Below are 26808 nucleotides of genomic sequence, written 5' to 3' on the forward strand. Positions count from 1 at the left end.
TACCCTTTATAGAATATTATGGAAACAATTACTAACTTTCCTGAGACAGATTAGATACTCCAGGTGAAATTTGGAACAAGGATGAGCAACAGCTTACCGTTTCACAAGGATTTTCCACACAACATAGTTCATGTTTATTAGTTATTGTTATTTGTTTAGTAAATCATGATACTTTTTCAGTTTTGTGAAGGTACTTGTTTTTGAACTGCCTTTTAGGTCTCTCAAACTAGATATTCTTTTGGTGGCATCTTAAACTCACCATGTCCAAAGAGAGTATGTGTTCAACCAACTTGAGGTTGGGAATTTGGTTTACATGCTCGCCCCTTCCCCATGCACAATAGCCAGTCATCGAGCTTGTCTCGAGCACAAACACAAGGCTCTCCTCTGCCCCTTAACTCCCAACACTGCCCCACCCTGCCTCCTTCCTTTGTTGTTCAAACTCCCAATCCTGTCCCCCCACCTCTGCCTGGCATGCATCTCTGAGGATGGTTGTGTTCTAACCTCTGAGCACGATAACCAGCAGCTGCACACATGATATCGGGAAGATCCCCCTTTACCCTTCCTCCAGCATATCAGTTACCTTGTTGCTGCTATTTCTTCCTGCCAGCCCCCCCACCACCTCACCCCCATATAACTTTGTGGCTACCATAGGTATCTTTTAGCTTGCTCTCTTCTCCTCAGTTGGTTCTGTGATCTGGAGTAGTGGAATGAATAAGTTGTAATCTTTATCAAAGACCTTGTTATATTATCCTTCTCCCCAAATCCATCCTTAATCAGAAAATCCCTATTACTGTGGAAGCACCACTACTCTTCTAGTCACCTAGGTTCCAAAATTCAGTGATATTCTCAATTACTCTCCCTCACCCTACATATCCAATCATTTGTCAAGTTTTGTTGTTTTCATCTTTACAACATCCCTTTTCTCCATTCACATAGCCACCACCCTAATACAAGTTTTTATCACTTCTTGCTTGGACTCTTGCAGTAAACTCCTAATTGTCTCACTGTCTCATATCTCTCTCCTCTCCAGTCTCTTCTCCACAAAGCTGTCAGAAGCACAGGTCTAATCATGTCATGAGAGGCAGCTAAATAACAAAGTGGATAGAGCAGTAGGCCTGGAATCAGGAAGACTCCTCTTCCTGAGCTCAAATGTGGCCTCAGACACTTACTAGCTGTGTGACCCTGGGCAAGTCACTTAACTCTGTTTGCCTGAGTTTCTTCGTCTGGAAAATGAGCTGGAGAAGGAGAAATGGCAAACCACTCTAGTATCTTTGTAAAGAAAACCCCTAAAGGAGTCATGAAGACTCGGACATGACTGAGAGACTATTAAACAATGATCATGTCACTCTGCTTTTCAGTAAAATCCAATGGCTCCCTGTTAACTCTTAGGATCAAATATTATTTCATTTTATTTATTTTATTTTGCTTATTCATTATTTATTTTAAAAGTTTTATTTTAAATTATTTTACAAAAATATAATAATATAGTAACATAGGTATATAACTTATTAAGTATATATAGGACACATGTACGGAAAATTTTTTTGCTGATGGGGTGTATTGTAAAAGAAGTTCGTAGGCCACTGATTTAGTTCAACCCATCATTTTACTGATCAAGAAACTGGGTGCCATGAGGCTCGATGACTTGCCTGTAGGTCACAAAGACAGCACAGACACAAGATTCAGACTCAGATCTTCTGATGACAAAATCCAGTACTCTTTCTATGTTACCTTACTGCCTCCTATTAATACATTAATTTGAATGAATCACTTTATTAAATTTAAATTTTTTATTTTCTAAATGCTGAAAAAATGTGATGAAATTAATTTTCAGACTATTGCTCACCATATATATGTCACATTAGTAGGTGTTTGGGGAATATAATAATTCGTAAGACATGTTTGCTGTTGCCAAAGAGTATTTTGTCAGAAAAGATATTAAAAATCTAAGATGCTATCAGTTTACATGAGGTAGTTCTTTTGCAAAATTGTTTCTATGAGGGGGATTTTCATTGTTCATAACTCATTGCACTTTCTAAAATTATATGTAACGGTCACATCCTCATTTGGAAAAAATAACCGTGAATACATCGTTTTTATGTAGAATGGAAATAAGATTTCATTTTTTAAATCTGACTTGGAAAAAATGAAGATAAAAATCATAAGGTAGTACATTATATATAGTGATGTCTGTACATATACAGAAAAGTCTGTTAATGTAGTCAGAGACGTATTAATATTATAGATATGCCAAATGCATTTCCTGGTTAAAAATGCAATAAAAAATTTCTGTGCTGATATTTATATTGGCATAACATATTTCCCTTTTTCTTTTTAGGAAACAGTCTAGTGAGTTTAACCTTTCATTTATTTAGTCTTCACGGACTAATTGAATACTTCCACTTAGATATGATGAAACTTCGTAGGTTTTTAGGTAAGAAATTCTAGCTAATGTCATGGTAGTTACCTAAATTTATGTAGGAATTTGTTTAAATTTTTATGTTGTATCCTGCTATAAAAAATGAAACAGTTTCTGTTTTTTCTTTCCTACATATAAGACTGCTTGAAGAACACACACTGTAATATCTCATGCTATACTCTTTTCCTACCTGAACACTGTAAATAACAGTAACCAACACAATAGAGGCAGAAAGCATTCTGGGATTTGCTATGATCAGGGTGTTTGTGGGTTAATGTTTAATTACCCACATTCTGAAAATGCAGGAAGCACTTAAATTTAATCTGCATTATTAACATTTTCTCCATCACTTTCTTAAGTTAAAACAATTAAGAAAACAAATTAAGCCCCAGTTTTAGCATTTTCTGATTTTCAAGGTATAAGTGTTAATGTTGAAACAATATTCTTTCACAAGCTGGTATAAGCTGGCTCTAGCACTCTCTGGATATAATGGAAACCTAAGTTTGGATGTGCATGTTGTATAATGTTTGTGTAAGAAGTGTGCCTATCGTTTGTAAACAAGTAGTTATCTTTTCTAACTAATGGTGGTATCCATGATGCATCTTTGTTTCTTAAGGGAAAAATTTTTTAAAACTTTGTTCAAATATAAGAAATTAACTAAGAAATTTCTTAGAAATACTTTTGGCAGACCCTTCATTCAACCTGTAGTCAGGGCATTGGATCTTATCAAAGCAAAAAATGTTAACAGTACCACAAATCCCAAGCTTTGAAATCATTATTTCATGTTCTCGTTACTTAAATATGATTAAAGTATGTGGTGACTTGTTTCTAAAATATATCAGGTCATTTTCAGATGATGAGTACTCAAAACATATATTAATACATAATCTGCATTTATCACATGTTAATATATTTCTCCATTATAATTAAATTCATTTTTCTCTCTTTAGTTATGATTCAAGAAGATTATCATAGTCAAAATCCTTATCACAATGCAGTTCATGCTGCAGATGTGACTCAGGCCATGCACTGTTATTTAAAAGAACCTAAGGTAAGATGTTGACATTGATTCTATCTATTACTATGAAAAGAAAAACATAATTTGAATGTTTGAATATTAATTTTCAAATGTTTTATATTTCTTTTGGTGTCTTAAATCAAAGATTAGTAACTTCCTATGTAAAGATAGCATCTAGACTAGTAAAGGTTTCTAGATGGCATGATAAGAGAGCCTAAGTCAAGGGTAGGGAGATGATTGGACTAGATCTGCCTACAAATTTGGGTCCTGTAGTTATTGATATATGTGGTCACTGCTTCATTACCACTATTTCTCTCGAATATTTCTCCATTATTTTTATCCACCTCTTTTTAGCCAAGTATTTCAGTTTCCACTTAGTCTCCAAGCTGGTTTTCCCACCTGTACTTTCTGCCCCATCTAATTCATCCTTCACATTACTGCCAGATTGATATTACTAATGCAAAATAATTATCACCTTTTGGCCAAGTGTGATGAGTGTATCCAGACAAAACTAAGTTGATCTTCAGATGACAAAAATATAGTCCATCTTAGGTTCTGTACTTAAACATTTTATGTTTGACTTGTATTCTACTGCATTGCCTTCAGGAAACCAGAGCACCTCCATTCCACAATGAGGCATCCAAAATAGGACTTTGAGGACCAGAGGAGAGATGGATGACACATCCTTTAGAGCCTATCTTAAATGCCAACTCCTCTATAAACTTCACTTATTTCTTCCATACAGAAATGATTTTTCCTCTTTTGGACCTCACCTAGCACTCTGTCCTTCTCTGTGCAGTTATATGTATTATTTTTTTACTACAGTGTCAACAGAGACTATTTGCTTCATCTTTGTTTCTTCTAACAGAACTAATACAGTGCTTTACACCAAATGTATGCTTAATAAATGTTGAAAAAATAGGTAACAATTACAGTAATAATCAACAATATTATATGTCCGTTTCTTAGGATGGAGAAGACTTGAGGAACTTGGGGGGAAGGTGAAACAGTTACATTATCTAGTTGACAAACCATTAGCTTGTCAGTACCTACAGGAAGGACAGATATAGCCAATGGATAATATGCTGGATCAAGAATTGAATGGGAGGAAAAGAGCAGGCTGAAATCAGACTTTGGGGAAAGTGAAGAGTTCTTTTAGTGACCCGAGATTCTCAATATTTTTAACCTTAACATTCTTCCATTGCTGATATGTGGACTTAAATCATGAAATATTGCAGTTTTCAAGTAATTGGAACTATAGTTCACCCAAATGGAAAAGGAGAGGTATATGATTGTCATGAGCAGGCTTTACTACATTAAAAATGAGTAATGATGAGAGAGAGACAGTATAAAAGACATTAGAGGCTACTAGTCAACACCTCTCATATACCTACTCCAGCAAAAAACTGAAGTTTAGGCAAGATCAAATAATGATGTAAAAAAAAAGTCTAATGAGAAACTATGGTATGTGACTTCTTCTATCTCAGAACTGCCTCTAGAGTAAGCTGTAAGCCCATGAGCAGTTGCAAATGAGGCCACCAGTGAAGCCCATGTAAACAGTCTGGTAGTTTCTCAGTTCAATACTAGTTAGGCCAGAGACATGTGTAATCTATAGAGTTCTGTGACTGGAGGCAGTAGGATGGAAGTCTCCTACAAGAAAGCCCCAGTGGGGTAGGAATCCAGACATTGGAAGACCGAGGTAGCTTCATAACAAGTAGGATGTGGCAGGCCCCAGGCATCCAGGGGCTCTGAGTTTTCTAGAACTCTATCCTGAGAAACCATAGAGAGTACTAAAGATCCCCTGCTCTGAACCTCAAAGATTTAGGCAGGTCTAATCACAGGAGGTAGAGGTAAGTAAGGGCAATACCAAGCAGTACGTATTATATCACCTGAAAGGTATTAAGGGGCAGACCTGACCCTGGCACAAACCCCAAGTCAGGGACTGAGGCTAGAGATAAATAAACCAAACAATATGCCAGCTAGTACATTTGTGGTTGAGCTCAGATTTGCAGAGCAAGTCATCCTGGGCTACATCCAGTGCTCCATTGTTCTTTGGAACACATTATTCCATTCTTTCCTGTGTTTTCTAGTTGGTACAGAATAGTCTTATGGTGTTTTTTTTTAATTCCCTCTCTTTTGTTTTTGAAGGTCTTTCTCCTGCTAGCTTGCAATTTTTTGTTTGTGTTTGTTTCTGAATTCGTTTGTCAATTTTAACAGCTATGTGTCTTAGAGTTTACAGCCTTGAATTTTGTTTTATTTTTTTCTGGAGGCCATCTATGTATTCTTTCAATGAGTATTTCCTTTTTTGTGTTCAGAAGTTCTGGGCAGTTTTCATGTAATATTTCTTGAATTATAGTGTTCAGATTTTAAAATTCTTGAATGTGAAGGTATGCATTCAGGGGTGATGGGAAGATCAAGGGTATGGCCATATCTATGTGTGACTGAGGTGAGCAGGTCATGGGAAGTGAGTAGGTTGAGGAACCAGTTGTTCAAGATGTTTAAAGATGAGATTAAATAATGAAATAAAAGCCCTGGAAGAAAGAATTAGGAGAGGAATAAATAGATTAAAACAGAAAGTGGTAAATCTTACCCAAATAAGGGACTCTCTGAAGATGAAAATAGACCAAACAGAAATCAATAATTCTAACTTTCATTTTTCTTTTTTCTTTTCCTTTTTTTTGCATCTCTTTCCCTAGAAGATTTTTCTCCTTCTTTTAATTATCTGTCTTCACTGTCTTCTCTAGAGTCTCCTTCTCTGGTTCATGACCCCTTTACTTCCCTAGTCCTTCTCTATTCTCTGCATTCTTCATGGAGTCAAAACTTGTGAGGTATCATTCTGGATTCTCCCCTCTTAAGAGGGGAATGCCTTATAGAGCTTGCCCCATGGATTCCCCTTTTCCATTGTACCTCACTCCAAAAACAATAACAATTTCTGCAGGTGTCAGGACATTGCTCCATGGCAGGGATCTTCATCCTTTTCCCCACATTCCTGATTATACCACTAACATATGTCTTCCCACCTGGTCACTTACTAGCTGTGTGACCCTGGGCAAAGTCACTTAACCCTATTACCTCACCAAAAAGTAAAACAAAAAACAAAAACATGTCAGGTGTCTGAGGCCAGATTTGAACTCAGGTCCTCCTGACTCCAAGGCCAGAGCTGTATCCGCTGTGCCACCTAGCTGCCCCAACTTGCCATGTTTTTCTGGGAGATTGTCCCTCTACAGCCTGTCTTTGAGACCAATATGTTTTTGCTTAAATAGAGAGCATTTTTTATGATGTTACTTCTTTTTGCTTCTCTTCTATTGCCCTTTGCTTCTGGGTATTTGCATTCGCAACCATTTGTCCTCTATTTCATTTCTTTGGTGAGACTTGCCATTATAGAATCAATTTTTCTATTTTGCCCATTATTTCTGGTGAGTAAGCCATAAATAAATTCTGCTCTTGTGATTCTAATTTCCCTTTAAACTGCTCAGGAAGAGTGTTTTGTGATTCCATGTTCTCTCAAATTTCACGAAATCTTCTGTCTCATCAAATGTTGAATCATTTTACTTTGTTTTGTAGTATTTATTCAGAGAGACCTAATTAGATTCAACTAGAGACATTAACTAGATCTAGACACTGTATATTTCCTTTTGCAATTAGTGTTTTCTCTATTGATTTGCTTATACTCAAGGTCTTTGGGTTCTCTTTCTCCTGAGATCTTTGGTTATCTCAGTCTTTTTTTTTTTCCTGTTGCTTGTTTTCTGACTCCCTCCCCTTTGATGGTGGTCTCCCTGGGGTTCGGGTCTCAAACCATTTCAGCCATCCCATATGGAGCAAGTCAAGATTCATCAGCCAAGGCCTTTGCTTTCAGTGACTTGTGGAAAAGAACTAGCCCCAGCTGGGTGCTGGGATGGTTTCCTTAGGCTTAGTGGAGTATCACCCAGCCATCACACCCATACACCCACATAAAGCTTCCTGGCCTAGCTGTCAAGAGCACTGCTGTCCTGATGTTGTGGCATCAAGGATTGATTTCCATCTTTTAGCCTTTAGATCTCTGAGATTCTGGGAGTTGCAGGGAGAAGTTTGAGAGGGGGGTTGAGCCCTGCTTCAAGACCAGACAGGTATCTTGTCCCTCTCCCTCTGTTCCTCCATTCTTCTGCAGAGATCTTTTGCAGCATAGAGTGCTGCCAGGAGGCTTCAGCAAATGTTTGCAGTTTGGAGCTTAGGTCTCCCATAGTACTGGAATGAAGAAGGAAGTGATATTGTGTTGTAAGTGTGTGGAGTAGTTCAGTTAGTGCAGCCTTCCTGCCAGTACTGTGGTGGGCTCGGGGGGGGGGGGGGGGGGGGGGTGGAGATGGTATAATAAGTAAGCTCAAGATAGTTATTAGTTCGTGGCTTTTTTTAAGCCTTACTTAGACTATGGAGACAGCTGAAGTTGTTGTTTTATCTGATGCATAATTTCTGTTTTGGAGAGGTTTTTGAGACATTGTAAGGATCAGAGAAAATACCTACAGCTCACTCTTGTTGTTCACATGACTCAGAAACCCCAGATCAATGACTGTGAAACAACAAAAATTAGTAGAACAGAATCATAAGATTGAAAAATGAAAGAAGATGTAAGCTATCAGCTGTCAAAAACAGCCTCACCTGAAAAAAAGATCATGAAAAGATGATTTAAGAATCATTGTACTCCTTGGCTTGGAAAATGTTTGTAAGTGAAAATTGTCCACAGCTGTTAGAACCAGTGGGCAAAGTGAAAATGGAAAGAATTCACCAATTATTTCCTAAAAGAAATCCCAAAAGGAAAAGTATCAAGAATGTCAGAGCCAAAATCCAGAATTAGTCAACACTGAAGCGTTTATTAAACTCTTATTATGTGTCAGGCGCTGTGCTAAGAAAAGGCAAAAAAAAAAAAAACAAAACCAGTTCCAAGTCTCAAGGAGCTCATAATCTAATGACAAAGAGGTGAGGGATTAGAGATTAGAGGTAATTAACAGAGGAAAGGCTTCTTGTAGAAGATGGTGTTTTAGGTGGCACTTGAAGGAAGCCAGGGAAGCAAAGAGGTAGAAATTAGGGGGGAGAGAATTGCAGGCATGGATCCAGAGGACATGCTCAGAGTCAGAAGATGGATGTCATATGCAAGGAATATCAAAGAGGCTAGTGCAGAATGTGCTGGGGGCAGTAAGTTGTAAGAAGACCGGAAAGGTAGGAAGGGTCCAGGTTGTGAAAGGCAGAGTTTTATATTTGATCCTTAAGGTTATAGGGAGCCACTGTAATTTATTATATGAGGGGAATGACATGATAAGGCCTGCATTTTAAGATCAATCTGACAGCTGAATAGAGGTCTGGAGTGGGAAGAAACAAAGAAGGGAGAACAACCAGCAGGCTATTGCCATAGGCCAGATATGTGATTTTGAGGGCCTGCCTATACAAGGGAGATAGCAGTGTTGGAGGAGAGAAGAGATTTCTGTAACTTAATAATGAAAGAAGCTATAGACCTTTTAATTCCCAAAGGAAGGACTTCTAATAAGACAGTATCACTAATAGGTAAATCAAGTTTGTTAAAAATGAAAGTAGTTGTAATTTACATTAACTTACAGAACAACATTTAGAGAACTTCATTAAAATAAAAGTGGTATAATATTCATTTTGGCTAATGCAGTGGTAGTAATGGTACAGAATTTCTCAGGTGTGTTCAGGTGATTAATAATCCATTTTATTAAATTATAGCTTGCCAACTCTGTAACTCCTTGGGACATCTTGCTGAGTTTAATTGCAGCTGCCACACATGATCTTGATCACCCAGGTGTTAATCAGCCTTTCCTTATTAAAACAAATCATTACTTAGCAACTTTATACAAGGTAAGTACAATTATAACATAAAATAAAACTTAAGTAAACTTGTTATTTTAGAATTATGACACACTAGAATGTGAAATACTGTGAGTGAGAACAGTAAGTAGAAAATCTCTTGGGTTGAGGTTTTTAGGCAGTTTGATGGAGGCATCACTAAAATATGTTAAATAACTTAATGCTTTGCTTTTATTTTTAGAATACCTCAGTATTAGAAAATCACCACTGGAGATCAGCAGTGGGATTGTTGAGAGAATCTGGTTTATTTGCCCATTTGCCATTAGAAAACAGGTATGTTGGATAGATTTAATGCAATTCATTAACATTAAATTCATTTCGTTATGAACCATGGAAAATTATTTTACCAAATGTTTTGAAGTTAGTATTTTCCTGTTGCCATTTAACAAATTTTTGTTTGAATATTCAGTAAATTGAAAAAGAAAAAGAAAGAATATATTTATATCCATACAATATATGTATGTATTAAAATGCATATTCATAAAAATACATATAGGCTTCTATACACGTGACATCTCTCATATTTCCAGTATTTTTCCTGGAATTAATGGATGACAACTGGGGCTTTATTTGGGAGGGTACTTATATTAGTTTTAAAATTAACTCAGAATTTTACCAAAGACTTATTTTTATAGAAAGTCATTCCAGTAGACTAGTTTGTATGAATTATGGTGTTAAGTTCTTAAAATTTACAACTCCACTCCATCCATACAATGGAGTGAATCATATATTAAGATTATACCATCATTGGGGGCAGCTAGGTGGCACAGTGAATAGAGTTCCAACGTTGGAGTCAGGAGGACCTGAGTTTAAATCCAGCCTTAGACACTTGATACTTACTAGCTGTGTGACCCTGGGCAAGTCACTTAACCCCGATTGCCTCACCAAAATAAAAAGAAAAAAAAAAGATTATACCATGGTTATCTCAATTAGGTGCTAAATTAGCTTCCCTTTAAGGCTGAATTCAAACAAATAGGGAAGGGAAGAAACAGTAGTTAAAGTCCAAATTCCTAAAAATCCATAAAAGCTACTTGTTTTTAATCTCCACAAAATTTACTGTTTAGAAGTTGTCACATACAGTAACCAAAATATTATCAAAAGTTCTTTGCATTATAGACATTTCTGTTGCTCTCAGAATAAAAGGACACATCAAAGCCGGTAACACATCAAAATAAAAGAAAAATTATAGAAGTCATTTTGGGAGCTATACACTATTATAAGATTATCACATTGGCTTGTTTTTCATTGATGACTGTGCATATGAAGGAATTTAATGGTGTCTCCATACAATATATAAGCAAAAACACTCCCAATGCAGACTCGTCATGAATGAGATGACTCAGTTCAAAAATAGTAAATGATTACTACATCCAAAGAAAATCAGCATTAAAATGTTATTAGAGAACTGTGTGACCAAATAAAAAGATGGGCTGTTCATATAATGAGAGTGAGGGATACCTGATGAACAGCCCACAAACTTCATTGTCAACTGTATTATAGAGACCTAGAGGAAGACCCTCAGTACCATATGGTCGATTTAGCAGAGGATATGGATAATGGGCAGGGGTGGATGGATTTGTGATCTACATTATAGAAGGAAGTAACCATATTGATGCAGTCAGAGCTCTACAAAATATTGAGATTATTATATACAAAGTACCGTTCTAGGCATTGTCAATAAAAAGGCAAAAACAGTATCTACCTTCAAGGAGTTTACATTTACTGTGTATATAACCTTTGAATGGATAAGTAAATATAAGACAATTTGGAGTGAGCAAGAGGGAGAACTAACAACTTAGAGGTGGAGTGTTTTTTGGCAGAGAAAGTGGCACCAGGACTGAACATTCAAGGAATCCAAGGATTTTAAGACAAGTGAGGCGGCAATATATCCCAAGCATAGGGGACTTCCTGTGCAAAGGAACAGAGACACAAGGGGTGGTGGAATGCTGATTTTGGTAATCAACTAGTAGCTAAGTTTGGCTATGAAGTAGGATGTGTATGAAAGGGAGTAGTATGAAATGACACTGGAAAGGTAGGTTGGAACTAGATTATGGAGGGATTTAAGTCACAAGCTGAGGAATTTGTAATGGCAAGAGGGAGCCACTTAAATTTTTTTTAATTGATATCTTCTATGTTTTCATCATCTTCATTTCCAAGTACATCCCTCGTCCTTTCCTTACCTACCAAGCCATCTCTTATAACAAAGAATAAAAAAAGAAAAAAAGTCAAGTAGCATTTAATAAACACTTGATATGTTCCAGGCTCTGTGTTAAATGCTGGGAATACAAAGGAAGTCACAAATAAAAACAAAACACAAAAAACCTGCTTTTCTGTTCACAGTCTAATGGAGAAGACATCATGCAACTATGTACATATGTACATATACACACATAATGTACATATATATATATAATACATGTATATGATAAATTTGGGGTAACCTCAGTGGAAAGTCACATTATAGAAGACTGGAAAAGGCTTCTTGTAGAAGGTGAGACCTTAGCAGAGACTTAAATAAGCCAGGGAGGCTAGGAGGCAGAGACAGTGATAGAGAGAATTTCAGACATGGGGAATATCCGGTGAAAATTCCCAGAGTTGTAAGATGGAATGTTATGTGTGAGGAACAGCTAGGAGTCCGTGTCATTGGATCACAGAGTATGTGGGGGTAGAGAGGGACTAAGTTGTAAGAAGATTGGAAAGGTAGGAGGGGGCTCAGTTGTGAAGGACTTTGAAAGGTAAACAGGGAGTTTTATAGTTGATGCTAGAGGTAACCAGGAGCCAGCCACTGGAGCTTGTTATGTGGCAGGGGTGAGGGGTGGGGTGGGTATTTTAGGAAGATCATTTGGAGGATAGACTGGAGTGGGAAGCAGACCAATCAGCAGGTTATTGGTGAGGTAATGAGAACCTGCACCAGGCTGGTTGCAATGTCCATACAGAGAAGAAGGTGCATACAAGAGAATTATAAAGCTAGAAGTAATAGGATTTGTCCACTGATTGGATATGGAGGGCGATAGAGAATAAAAAATTAAGGATGATAACTAGATTTCAAGTCAAGGTGTTTGGGAGAATGGTGGTTCCCATGACAGTGTTAAGGAACTTTGGCAAAGGGGGGAAGGGTTTGGGGGGAAAAATAATGAGTTCAGTCTGGCACGTGTTCAGTATAAGATGTGTATGGGACATACAGTTTGAGATGTGTAAAAGACATTTAGATTAGATTAGATTAGATGCTGCATGTGAGGAAAGGGATTAGGGTTGATAACGTATATCTGTGAGTCATCTCCCTATAGAGATGGCAATTGAAAATAGAGAATTGATCATGTCACCAGGTGAAATAGTGTAGCGGTAGAAGAGAAGAGAAGGGGCAACTAGAAAGAGTACTCATCTTCCTGAGTTCAACTCTGACCTCAGACAGGAAGAGTCAGACATGACTGAACAACAACAGAAGAGAAGAGGGCCCAGGGCAGAGCCTGGGTTCTCAACCCTCTATTGTTGACAGTTGACACCTGAATGAAGATGCATCAAAGAAGATAGAGGAATAGTCAGACAGAAAGAAAACCAAGAGAGCAGTGTCAGTTCTGCAAAAGTAACAAACATATCAACAGAGTCAAACGTTATGTGCAAAAGAGGACAATGAATTTTCTCTTCAGGACTGAGCCTGGTCATTATAGTTAGTGTTGAGTTTCATAGATTGTTTTTATCTTTTTTTAAAAAAGTTATGTTGTTGTAGTTACTGTGAACAGAATTTTCCAGATTCTCCATATTTCACTTTGTCTCCATTCACATAAGTCTTCCCAATACTTCTCTTATATTCTTTATAGTCTTATGATGTGATAGTGTTCCATTACATTGATTTATCAATATATTTTTTAGCCATTTCACAATTGACAGACATTTATTTTGTTTCCAGTTCTTTGCACTACAAAAAGTGCTATTATAAATACTTTGGAGTACATAGAACCTTTCTTTCTATATTTGACATCTGTAGAACAAGGCCCTTGACTTAGCTTCCTTGTGGCCTCTGGCTATTGACATGGCTTCCTGGTCACCTGGGGATATAAAAGGTCCCTTCTAGGCCCCCAAAATCTAGAAATAGAGTGGGTCCCCATAAATTGCAAAATAGCATATAAATGCAGTGAATTACTATTATGTCATAAAAATTATGAATATAAGGATTTACCCAGTCTGCAATACAGGACTCTTTACTCTCATCCCACATACCAAAACCATTGCCACATTTTGTCATTTTTACCTTTACAACATTTTTGTTTATGTCCTATTCTCTTCATTCATAGACACCCCCCACTTTCAAGTCCTTAATCCTCCCTTAGCTGGACTATTACAATAGTCTCTTAACTGTTCCCTCTGCTTCTAGTCACTTTATATTACAATTAGTTCTGTAAATGTTGTTTGTTACTATTCATCTCCAGAAGTGATTCTTTAAAAATTAGTTTTTATTGATATTTTGGGTTTTAGTGTTTTTTTTTAAAGGCTATTGGAGTTAAATGACTTGCCCAGGGTCACACAGCTAGTAAGTGTCAAGTGTTTGGTCTGAGGTCGGATTTGAACTCAGGTCTTCCTGACTCCAAGGCTGGAACTCTATCCACTGTGCCACCTAGCTGCCGTTTTTAAGGAGCATTTTGTAATTGAATCTAAGCAAATCTTTTCTGTGCTTTTGGAGGTTGATCTCCAGATATGTAATGCATTTTGTAGTTACTAGGAATGTGATTTCCCTTTCTATTGTTGCTTCTTGTGTTTAGTTTCTAATATATAGAAGATGCATTTGGTTTTTGAGGGTTTGTTTTGTAGCCTGAAATTCATTGAAGCTATTAGTTTTCTTAGGATCTTCGCTGATTCCCTGGGGTTTTCCAAGTAAATCATCATATTATCAGCAAACAGGGATAGTTTTATCTCCTCTTTACCTATCATTGTTTCTTTAGTTCCTTTCTCTTTTCTTACTGCTTTTGCTGCGTTTTACAGCACTATGTCAAATAATAGTGGGGAGATTGAGTATCCTTACTTCACTTTCATATTTATTGGAAAAGATTCTACTATATGTCCATTGCATGTCGTGCTTTCTTTTGATTTTAGGTAGCTGCTTTTTATGTTCTTAAAAAAGAGATCTTTCTGTGCCTAGGATTGGTAGAGTTTTTAGCACAAAGAGTATTGTACTTTATTAAAGGCTTTTTCTTCATTTTTTTTATGAGATCAGGTTAAGATCTCTAGCTGGTTTTCTGGTAGTCTGGGTATTTTATATTTTTAAAAGTATTCCTGTATTTCTTTTGTGTTTTCAGTTTTGCTTACATGTATAATATGTCCTGATTACTTGTTTTATTTCTTCTAGTTTTGCTGTGATTTTACAAGGTGATTTTTCTAAAGCATAGGTCTAACCATCTCTCATTCTTGCTCAGTGAGCTCCCGTGGTTCCTTTTACTTCAAGGATTAAATAAAAGCTCCTTTGTGTCATATTTGAAGCTCTTCAATACCTGGGTTCTTAGTCTTATCCATTCTTCTTATACCTTACTCGCCTCTGTGAACTCTGTGATTCAACAACCCTGGCATACTTGTTCTTCCTCAAACATGACACTCCCTAATCCATCTCTGTGCTTTTGCATTGGCTGTTTTCCATATTTGAAATGTGCTCTGCCTCCTAGTTTTCTTGACTTTCAGGACTCAGTTCAAATCCTGTCTTCTACAGGAGGCTTTTCCTGGTCCATACACACACACAACCCTTTCTCCCAGCTGTTTGTGCCTTCCCTTTAAGATGCTTTCTATCTAAACTGAGTGTAATACTACAGGGGTTAAAATGAATCTTTAATGAAATAGAGGACTTCCAAGCATTCATGATGAAAAGACCAGAGTTGCAGAGAAACTTTGAAGTTCAAACCCAGGAGTGAAGAAAAGCATAAAAAGATAAACATGAATGAATAAGAGTAAATGTCTAAACAAGGATAAACTGCTTACATCCAGCTTTTGGGAAGATGATATGTGTATTTCCATACCTTATCATCAGGGTTTGTGGGAGTCCAATTAGACAAAGTCTGGGAATGGTTTTGTTATGTCTTGATGATTTTAAGAAAAGAATGGAAAGAAAGAGGGGGAAAAATACATTTGGGGATGAGGGGGGTTGGTTAGGGAAATTATCTCATGTAATGAGGGTACACATAAGGAGAAATCTATATAAATGAGGAGGAGGTGGGGGAGTGGCTGATGTTAAACCTAACTCTGGTCCGAATTAGTCAATAGATAGAAACATACACACACACACACACACACACACACACACACACACACACACACACACAGAGTTGGGTACAGAAATGTGTTTCGCTGAGCTGGAAAATAGGGAAAAGGGAGAAGGGGAGGAGTAAAGAGTAGATGGAGGACAGTTTAAGGGAAGGATTAGTCCTAAGCAAAACAAACTCTTAAGGATGTACAGAAATATTTATAGCTCTTTTAGAGGTGGCAAAGAATAGGAATCTGAAAGAGTGCCCATAAATTGAGTAATGATGAACAAGTTGTGATATATAAATATGATATAATACTGTTGTGCTCTTATCAGATCAGTGACCAATCAGGATTCCATGTACTAATGATGAAACATTCTAACCACATCCTGACAGAGAAATGAAGGATTCAGAGTGCAGAATAAAGTAAAACAGTTTTGGACATGGGAGGGAAAGGATGTATTGACTGACAGTAGAAGCTCTGTATGAACCAAAGGCATCATTGTATAATAGAAAAAGCAGTGGCTCTAAAGAGGAACGGAGTTCAACTCCCATCTCTTGTGGGCACTACATATGTAACCTGAGGCAAGTCAGTTAACATCCCTGGGCCTTAGTTTCCTCTTCTGTAGAATGTGGGCATTGGATTAGGTGTCCTCTGAGACATGAATCAGAACCAAAATAGTATACATAATGACTATAATAATTTAGATAAAAATCCTGAAAGGCATCCAGATTCAGATTAATTTTAATGATCCATCTTGGCCAGCGAATTTCAGGGTTCAAGCTCAGTGGCCATCTAGTCAGCCTATACCTGAATAATTCCCTCTATAACATGCTGGATAATTGGTCACTTAAACTTTCTAAAAGTTTACCAAAGCACACAGTTCCACCTTAGTTCTGACAATGTGTAAGTGTTGTCCTTGGAGTATTTGGATATGCCTACTTCTATGAAAACCATCTTAAGTCATAGCTGTAGTTACTTAAATAAGTTATTTTCACAAGAGTAATTCACATCATGATTATAGATAGATATGTTCATCCTGTGATAATCATTTAGTTGGAATTTGAATATTTTACAGATAAAAACTTTTAAGAAAAATTGAGAAATGTTTATAGTTATTCTGCTGTGTGTAAATATATATCTCATAATTTGTCTATTTTTCTCATTCCAGGCAACAGATGGAAAACCAGATAGGTGCTTTGATTCTAGCCACGGACATTAGTCGACAAAATGAATATCTGTCATTGTTTAGATCCCATTTGGACAAAGGAGATTTATGTTTAGAAGATGCCAATCATCGGCATTTCATTTTGCAGGTGACACTGACTTACAAAACTTGTATTTCTAATGTATGTCATGTAGAGAGATATCAGAATGAAAATAAAATGTGAGTACATCAGACTGGTATTGTAATGATGCATAAATCCTGAGGCAGTGCTATAACTTTAATGTTTATAAGTTGCTAGCAGGAGGTACTTTGACTATAATATCATCTTGTAATATATTACAGTATTGTTTTTAAGATGTCCCCTTAAGTTGATTATATATGATTATATTCTTATTTTTATTTAAAATCTGAGTATACCACTCACTGTCAGAACAGCAGAAAACTATATCCTATATTACAATAATGTTTTTGAAAAGCAGAATGTTTAGTATTTGGTTAATACTGTTTCAGTGAAACTGCCTTGCAGATACATGTGAAAAAAGAATCAACCTGACATTTTTCAGTCTACTAACTCCAACTATTCCATACTTTATTTTTTTTTCAGATTTTATTTATTTATTTTTAGTTTTCAACATTCACTTCCACAAGACTTTGAGTTCCATATTTTCTCCCCATCTCATCCCTCCTCCCATCCCAAGATGATGTGTATGAATACCCCTTCCCCTAATCTGCCCTCCCTTCCATCCCCCCACCCCTTCTCTGATCCCCTTCCCCTTCAGTTTTCCTGTAGGACAGCATAGATTTCTATACCCTATTGCCTGTATGTCTTATTTCCCAGTTGCATGTGAAAACAGTTTTTAACATTTGTTTTTAAAACTTTGGGTTCCAAATTTTCTCCTTCCCTCCCTCCCCACCCACCCTCATTGAGAAGGAAAGCAACTCGATACAGGTTATACATGTGTAGTCATGCAAAACACTTCCACAGTGGTCATGTTGTGAAAAACTGAGTATATTTCCCTTCATCCTATCCCACCCCCCATTTATTCTCTCTTTTGACCCTGTCCCTCCTCAGAAGTAAACACTTCTTTTGATTACCCCCTCCCCCAGTCTGCCCTCCTCTTTATTATCCCCCTGCTTACTTGTCCCCTTCCCTCCTATTTTCCTGTAGGGAAAGATAGATTTCCATACCCAACTGAGTATGTATGTTATTCCCTCCTTAAGCCAAATCCAATGAAAATAAGATTCACTCATTCCCTTTCACTTTCCCTGTTTCCCCTCCACTGTAAAAACCTTTTCTTGTCTGTTTTATGTGAGATAATTTACCCCATTCTACCTCTCCCTTTCTCGTTCTCCCAGTATAATCCTCTCTCACCCCTTAATTTTGTTCTCCAGATATCACCCCTTCATCTTCAACTCACCCTGTGCCCTCTATGGTCTGACTTTTTTTTTTACAGTTTTCTCATAATCCCAGCCAATTACTTTAGTAATAAACTCTTTGTAAAGGTAGGGGTTTGCTTCCAATATGGAGAATGTATTGTCCCAAGCTTCAGGGGTTTTGTGCAGTTGTTTTCAGAGATGCTTCTAGGGACCTGTAAATTTTCAGTTCTTCCAAGGTGGTATGATCAAGGGCAAGATATTTACTCTTTTTCTGGCCTGTACTGTGGTCTATGAGTGACCACAAGTATTCTTTTCTGTGTTGGAACTGTGAGGAAGATTTCCTCTCCACAGCCACTATAAGTTCCACCATGCCAGCGCTCTTCCTTGCCCCAGGGACCACCACCCAGAACTGTGACCCAGATCCAAGTACCGGCAAAGCAAGAAAATCCTGCCTCAGCACCAGCAAAGAGATCCCTGCAATCCCCCTCTGATCAGCCACTTGATTCCCCCTCAGTCTGTGAGCCAAGAGCTCTGGAAGCAGCCACCACCTTGGGGCTGAGCTTCTCTCTCACCACAGTCATAGACTTTTTCCTACTGACCTTCTAAGTTCTCTTTGGTGTTCATGGGTTGAGAAGTCTGGAAACTGCCACAAATGCCTGTGATTCAGTCCTGTGAGGCCTGCTTCAGTTTCGCAGAAGCCTCTTTTGCCTATATGCCCAAGCTGAATTGCTTTCCTCTTTCCACCCGACATGGTAGACCTTTCTAATCAACCATCCAGGCTGTCTTGGCTGGAAATTTGTTTCACTGTCTTTTTGTGGGTTCTGTTGCTTTAGAATTTGTTTAGAGCCATTTTTACAGGTATTTAGAGGGGTTTGGGGGAGAGCTCAAGCAAGTCACTGCTTTTATTCCGCCATCTGGGCTACACCTCTACTCCATACTTTAAAAAGAAATATTTATTCCTTGTATATAAAAGATGAATGTAATGCACCTTTTAAATGTGTACATCTAGAGGAAGAAGAGAAAAAAGATGTGAATGGAATCAGGGGAAAAAACCTAATATTTTCCTTTCTCCACTATCCTTACTTTCAAATTCATTCATGTTCTTCAAGTACCAAGACCCACTAATTTACACAGGCCTACATGATTTCCAGCACTGAAATATGTTTAGATCATTAAATATTACTTTGGCAGCAATATTGGCTATTAGAAACCAGGTAATATGGGAGGAAACTCTCACATATATAGACATAGATACAAAATTTTTCCCTGTTTCTGTCACAGAGGCACAAAGACAAACACTGTTAATTTCTGTTCCTTCTGTTTACTCCTCTCCCATCTCCATTCTTTAGGGACTATAACTGCAGCTACCTTGTGAATGTTCCTTTCACTACAATAAGTCTGAGAGGGAGAAAAGTGGAAGCTCAAGCTCTTCTTCCTTTGCTTCCTGCCTTCTTCTATTTCTTCCTTCCTCTGCTTCCTGCCTTCTGTTCTTTCTTTCCTTCTTTTTTTTTGACAGGGTTTCATGGCAGCTGCTTATTTGGTAGAACCCAAGTTAGTGAAAGCTGGAGTAGATCACTGAGCTTCTTTCTCTCTGTGCTTCGTTAGAGGTGGTGGACAGGCCTGGATTTGTGCCCTCTCAGAACCAAGTTAAGCTAACTCCTGTGCCTTGGAGGATAATAGTGCTATGACTTCCATGGAGAGAGAAATTGTATTCACATTATTTGGTTGTACATTGTTACTTTTTTTTGGAGGCAATTGGGGTTAAGTGACTTGCCCAGGGTCACACAGCTAGTAAGTGTCAAGTGTTTGAGGTCGAATTTGAACTCAGGTCCTCCTGACTCCAAGGCTGGAGCTCTATCTACTGCGCCACCTAGCTGCCCCTTGATTGTACATTAGAAGCACTGAGAGGCAGTGCAGTATAGTGAAAAGAATTTTAGACCTGCAATCAGGAGGCATCTAGGTTCAAATTCCACTTCCTACATTTAGAACCTATTTGACCATATGTAAGTCACTTAACCTTTATGAAATATAGTTTCCTTATTCATAACATGAAGCCTACTTCTTAGGTTTATTGTAGCAAGTGAGATAAAATATAGTAGCATTTTGTGAATGTGAATATCAGCTGTGCTTAAGGTAGAATTTATTGAAGATCTATAGCAATAAGCCTTTCCATTAAAAAAAAGGATCTATCTATATCCACATCTGGTCAACACTCAAGTCAATGAAGATGAATCAATTTATATCATAATGCATCAAATAACAGCTAGGAAATACTCAGTGCTGTTATTTTAAAGTAGCTACTTTTATCTGGAAATTTCTGATCAAATGCTCTAAGGGGAAAACTCTTTGAAGAACATCTTCAGTCTAATGTTAGAATCTTAAAAATTGATAGAATTAGATGACTTAATTTTAGCTTTATTTCTGAATCAAAAATGGGCTGTACACATTATTAAAAATGAGCCAGAAAAATCATATCATTAGGTGCAAAAAAGTTTTGACAAAATACAATGGCCATTTTTGTTAAAAACAAAACAAAAACTAGAAAACAAACCTTTGTTTTATGCCTTTCATTAATATGCTAAGGTAGTATCTATTTAAAACCAAGAACTTACATGACTTTCCATTAAGATAAATAATAAAACAAGGATATTCAGTGTCACTACTACTATTTGATATAATGCTAGAAATAACAGATAAATCAGTAAGAGAAGAAAGAGAAATTGAGAATAAGCATAGGGCAACAATGAAACAAAACTTAGTTATTTGCAGGGACTGCTAGGTGGCACAGTGGATAGAGCATTGGCCTTGGAGTCAGAAGGACCTGAGTTCAAATGCGGCCTCAGACACATAACACTTACTAGCTGTGTGACCCTGGGCAAGTCACTTAACCCCATTGCCTAACCAAAAAACAAACAAAAAAAAGTTATCTGCAGATGGTGTGTTGCTTTACTTAGAGAGTCAACTAAAATTAATTAAAACCAGGAAAGGTGCTAGGTATAAAATGAAGCCATATAAATTATCAGTATCCCTTATATTACCAACAAAACCCAGCTAGAAGAGATAGAAATAGAAACTTAAAAGAACTTAAGAGTGTGTAAAATACTTGGGAGTCTACCTAAGAAGACACACAAGACTGTGTGAATGAAACTACAAAATGTTCTTTATGAAAATAAAAATAGACATAAATGTGGAGAAATTTTAATTGCTTATTGTTAAAGCTGAACCAGTTAACAAAAATGACAGTACTTTCTGAATTAATTTACTTACATTGTACTAGAAAAAATAATAGTGAAATAAAGATGTTTTATACTGTCCTGTCTGCCAAAACAGATATCAGTTTAGAGATGACCTTAAAGAGTTATTGTGCTACATAACTTAATCTTAAACAATTAATGGGTCAAAGAACAAATGGTAGAGGTAATATAAAATTTCATCAAAAAAATTACAACAATAACACAACTACTTGTGGGATACAGCTAAAGCAATCCTATGGGGGAAGTTTATGTCTAAATGTTTTCATCAACAAAAGAAAGGGGAAAAAATCAACTAATTAGGTATGCAACTAAAAAAAACCAGAAAAAAGACAAAGTAGAAATACTGAAAATGAAAGAGGAGCTTAAAATGGAAAGTAAAAAATTAAGTTGGTAAATAAAAGTAGGAGGTTTTTTTTAAAGAAATGAAATAAATTAAGAATTAGCTAATGTGGCAAAAATAATCAGATAGAAAGACCATATTGGTCTTATAAAAATTAGAAAGTAGAATTCACCACAATTGAAGAAGAAATAAAAGTAAACTGTCAGAACCTACTTTACCCAATCATATGCCAACAAAACCAATGACTTAGATAAAATGGATGAATATTTACGAAGATGTCAAATACCCAGAATAATCAATAAAGGAATCGGTTATTTAACTTATTTTCAGAAAAAAAGAAAAATAAGCCACCATAAATGAAAAAATAGAAGAATATAAATTATTCTCAAAGGAAAAATAAGTCTAATATCAGATGGATTTACAAATGAATGCTATCAAATACTCAGAGAACAATTAATTCCATTATTACATAAACTGTTCACAAAAACAATAAAAGAAGTCCTCTTATGTTACAAGTAGATCTTCATACCTAAACTTAGAGAGAGACAAAGCTGAGAAAGAAAAACATAGACCAATGTCTCTGATAAATTTTGACACAAAGCTGTTAATACAATATTAGCAAATAAACTACAATAATAATAGCTGACTTTTATATAGTATATACTATGTACTAGGCACCATTATTATCTCATTTGATTAAGAGTGTATGCTATAGACTGGTTGAATTTATACCAAAGAGAAAGGTTCGGTTCAATGTAAGGAAAACTGTAAACATAATGGATAATATTAATTAAAATAATTATATCAATAGATGCAGAAAAGGCTTTTGATAAAATCTAATGCTTCTGTTACACTAAAAAACATAGCACTAAACAGGTTTTTCCTCAACATAGTAATATTTATCAAGAATTTGTCAAGGGGTGTGTGTGTGTGTGTGTGTGTGTGTGTGTGTGTGTGTGTGTGTGTGTGTGTGTGTGTGTAACATAAACACATATGAAAGGAGTTATTTCAATAAGATAAGGGTTAAAGTGGTGATGTCCATCATCACCATTACTATTTAACATGAGAATAGAAATGCTAGCTATAGCAAGAAAAGACATGAAGAAAATAAACTTAGGCATTAATAATGCAAAGTTATGGCTTTTTGTGGATGATGTGATAATGGTTTACTTAGAGAATCCTAGATAGTCAGTTTTTAAAAAATTGAACTGATTAATAACATCAACAAAGTTGCAGGATGTAAAATAAACTCACATAAATCAACCACACTTCTGTATATTAGTAATGAAAACCAGCAAGAAGAGACAAAAAGAAAAATTCTATTCAAAATAAATATACAAAATACTTGAGTCTTCTTAACAAGACATATGCAAGTACTATATGAATGATACTACAAAACAACCTTTACAGAAATAAAGACAGAACTGAGTAACTGAACAGATATTAATGGTTCTTGTGCCAGCCAATATAATAAAAATGACAGTACTACCTGAATCAATTTGTTTAGTGCTGAAACTACCAAGCAATTATGGAGATAGAAAAAAAAATAAAAAATTCATCTGAAGGAACAAAAGATCAAGATTTAAAGGGAGAGTGGAAAAAAAAAGTTGGAAAGGAAGGGAGTCTGGCAGTACCAGATTTCAAACTAGACTACAAAACTTCATCAGAATTTGGTAATGGTTAAGAAATAGAGAAGTCAATCACTGGAAAAGATTTAGTACCCAGCAGACCAGCAAACAAACCTAATAGCCTAGTGCTTGATAATCCCAAATCCCTCAGCTACTGAGGAGTTAAGGGCTCTTTGACAAACACTGCAAGGGAAACTAGAAAGGAATCTGGTCTAAACTAGGTATAGAGCAACATCTCACACTGAATACCAAGACAAACTCAAAGTGGATACATGACTTAAATACAATGGGTCATAGCATAGACAAATTAAAGGGTCAAGGAAGAAAGTGTCTTTTGGATTTATAGATAGAGGAAGAGTTCATGACCACATAAGGGGCTGGGAGGATCACAAAAGGTAAAATGGACAGTTTTGAATACATAAAATCTAAAAGGTTTTGTATAAGCAAAACCTATGCATCTAAAATTACAAGGGAAACGGGTTTTTGGTGCAGTTTTTTTTTAATGAAGATCTCATTTCCAAGATTTTTAAGTGACTCAAATTTATAAGAATAAGAGCCATTCTCCAACTTTATCATGATCAGACAATATGAATGGGCAGTATTCCAGTGAGGAAATCTAAGCTATCAATAGCCATATGAAAAGATTCTCCAATACCCATCTGTTGGGCAAATATGACCAAAAAAGAAAAGTGACAGTTGTTAGGAGGGCTGAGAGAAAATAAGCACATTAATGCACTATTGGTGGAGCTGTGAATTGGTCCAGTCATTTTAGAAAGTAGACTGTAACCATGCCCCCAAAGTCATTAAACTACAACTCTTGGAACTAGCCATGAGTAGGCCTATAGGTCAAGGAAAGTAGAAAAGAACACTTCTGTGCAAAAGTCGTTATGGCAGAACTCTTTTTATAAAAACAAAGAACTGCAAACTTAAGTGGTGTCGGTTAGTTGGGAACTTGCTGAACAAATTATAGAATATGAATTTGATAAATATTACAGTGTTGAAGGAAATGATGAAAGGTATGTTTTTCAAGAAACCTGAAGAAGCTTGTATGAACATCAGCATAGTGAAGTCAGCAGTCCAAGAGGACAACCTGTAAAATTAAAACAACTTCGCGAAGGCCAATCCAATCCCAACTGATGCTTATTAGAAATCCTGCACTAATACTTAATATTGAAAGACTTGAAGTTTACAGAGACATTTCAGCCATTTTCCTGTACACATAGTATAGTCAGCATCATCTCAGTTCGTAAAAGATAATGAGTTTTTTATTTTGTAATAACTATGCATAATGTAATGGTGGTTTTTAATTTTAGTACTGGAGAAATTAATGCTAACATTTTGTACTTTACAATAAAAATGGAAGTATTTTGGTTTTATACGTAATGATTGTAATTGTTGTAGATGGCTTTGAAGTGTGCTGATATATGCAACCCCTGCCGGACCTGGGAACTAAGCAAGCAGTGGAGTGAAAAAGTCACAGAAGAATTCTTCCATCAGGGTAGGTATACATTACAACTCATTCACTCAGTTTGGGTATCAGATGAAGAGGCTATAGATTCAGTTACTTATAGAGTGTGTAATTTTCAGTAGTACGTATGATAGGGAAATATGAAAAGGGAATAGGAAAAAGTATTCTACAGCAGACTACATCATTTATAAGTTCCTGCTGTATACATTAGTTGACTACTTTTAAAAAAAAGTATTTGACTATGTAGTATAAAATGTAGTCATAAAGGTTCTTTCAAGTAAGATGACTGATGAATATGTTAAGATCTTACAAAATTCCTTGACACAAAAAAATCAAAGATCTGCTGTTTACCTACATCAAGCAGGGCATAAAATGTGGAGATAACATGCCCACTGAAAGGGCTCACTATTGTCACATAAGATGAGCTGCAGAGACCAGATATAAAAAACATCCTCTTTAGATATTAAGATTATCCAGATGTTTCTGTTAGCAGATGGTATTGCACAAAGCCCCAGGATAATGTAGAATCTTCAGGAACATTTGCCACCACAGAAAGGATAAGTTGAAGAGTCCACACAGAGCAGACTAAAAGGATGAAGACTGCTTATTGTTCAGTTTCTGATATGCATTTGGATGGGCAGTCCCATGAGTTAGTCTACCAGTATATATGTCTTAGACAACCTCTGTAGATGGATAGTGAGCTGAGCCTAGACTCGAGTAGAAGAAAGGAACAACTTGGACTGCTTTGGGGAGATTACATAGTGTTTTTAACAGTCCTAAACTACTCTGACACAAATCTATTTGATAAATACCAATATTCTCCCAGTGTTATTGTGAGTAATAGATCATAAACTGTTCTACATTCTCAACAAGTCAAAATTGTGAGTGACCTAAAAGAGGGCTATGCAGAGGCATGTAATGAGCACAATTAGAATATTATAGTAGCATATTACTAACAATGATTCGTTCAAAAGAAGGGACACAAAACATATACTGCATGAAATTTATGATAATAATAGACATTTATCTAGCATTTTAAAATTTGTGAAATGTGTTATGTGTTACCTCATTTGATCCTCACAGTAGTCCTCCTTTTTTTAGACAAGGAAACTGAGACTCAGAGAGATGAAGTGATTGTAAATGGTTGCACAAGAAGTGCCAGAGATAGGATTTGAATCCAGGTCTTTTTTGACTCCAACTTCAAACTGTCACTTTTGCCACACTTCTTTTAATGGTGGGAAAAGGAGATGGTCTGGTTATGTAGCAAGAGCAAGAGATAGAGAGCTTGAATGCTGCACTGGTACACATAGAATGTTAAAAGAAATAGATGAAAACCTCCTGTGTGTTGACTGGATCACACGTGGAAATACATGGACAAAATAACAGATAAAAATCAAACAGGATGAGGTAAAGATACACTGTGATCTGCATTATTTTCAAGAATTTATGCTTTGATGAAGTTACTATTAAGTAGTGAATATACAGTAAGTCTTTCAGTGTCTTCATTTGACAGGATGCTAACTTAGTCTTCAGAGACTGAATAATTTTTTTTAAAGCAGCTCAAAAATAATTCGTGGAAGGTAGACATCTTGTTCTGTGTTCATAGAATTTACAGGCAAAGCCAAGTCTGTAATTTTACAAACACGTAAGTAAGCAAGTATTGTGGTAACGTTACGTTTCATGTGGGAGCCAGAAAGCCTGAGTTCTAATCCCACCATTATTACTAACTCAGTTGCATGCCTTGGGAAGTTTTTTAATCTCTTAGACTATCATATTGTCTGTAAAATGTTTTCTGTGGTGTACTTTCCATTTCTAGCATTGAATGATTCTATGTTATATAGTCTTTTACATCTGCTGCCTCATAGTATTAAATCTGGGAAGGATATCAGAGACAGTGTTTTACTGTTGGAGAAACAGAATATTCTCTTCTCTTTTATCATTTTTTGCTGTGTAGGAGATATTGAAAAAAAATATCATTTGAGTGTGAGTCCACTGTGTGATCGGCAGACAGAATCAATTGCCAACATTCAGATTGGTAAGTGTATATATTTTGTG

The 26808-nt window shown here is 36.4% G+C and overlaps 1 protein-coding gene across 4 annotated transcripts in view; it reads left to right on the forward strand.

Moving 5' to 3' along the window:
• PDE7A (phosphodiesterase 7A) overlaps positions 1 to 26808 on the forward strand; it is a 129731-nt gene that overhangs the window by 93056 nt on the left and 9867 nt on the right. For all 4 annotated transcript variants that reach the window (XM_021002083.2, XM_021002085.2, XM_021002084.2 and 1 more), the window contains 7 exons: positions 2339 to 2434; positions 3370 to 3470; positions 9153 to 9284; positions 9475 to 9566; positions 16690 to 16834; positions 24687 to 24783; positions 26708 to 26788. In XM_021002083.2, the coding sequence (XP_020857742.1) occupies positions 2339 to 2434; positions 3370 to 3470; positions 9153 to 9284; positions 9475 to 9566; positions 16690 to 16834; positions 24687 to 24783; positions 26708 to 26788 (744 nt within the window). The remainder of the gene's footprint in view (positions 1 to 2338; positions 2435 to 3369; positions 3471 to 9152; positions 9285 to 9474; positions 9567 to 16689; positions 16835 to 24686; positions 24784 to 26707; positions 26789 to 26808) is intronic.

Source organism: Phascolarctos cinereus, unplaced genomic scaffold (assembly GCF_003287225.1).
Source record: "Phascolarctos cinereus isolate Bilbo 61053 unplaced genomic scaffold, phaCin_HiC Scaffold_4;HRSCAF=312, whole genome shotgun sequence".
Classification (NCBI taxonomy): Eukaryota; Metazoa; Chordata; class Mammalia; order Diprotodontia; family Phascolarctidae; genus Phascolarctos; species Phascolarctos cinereus.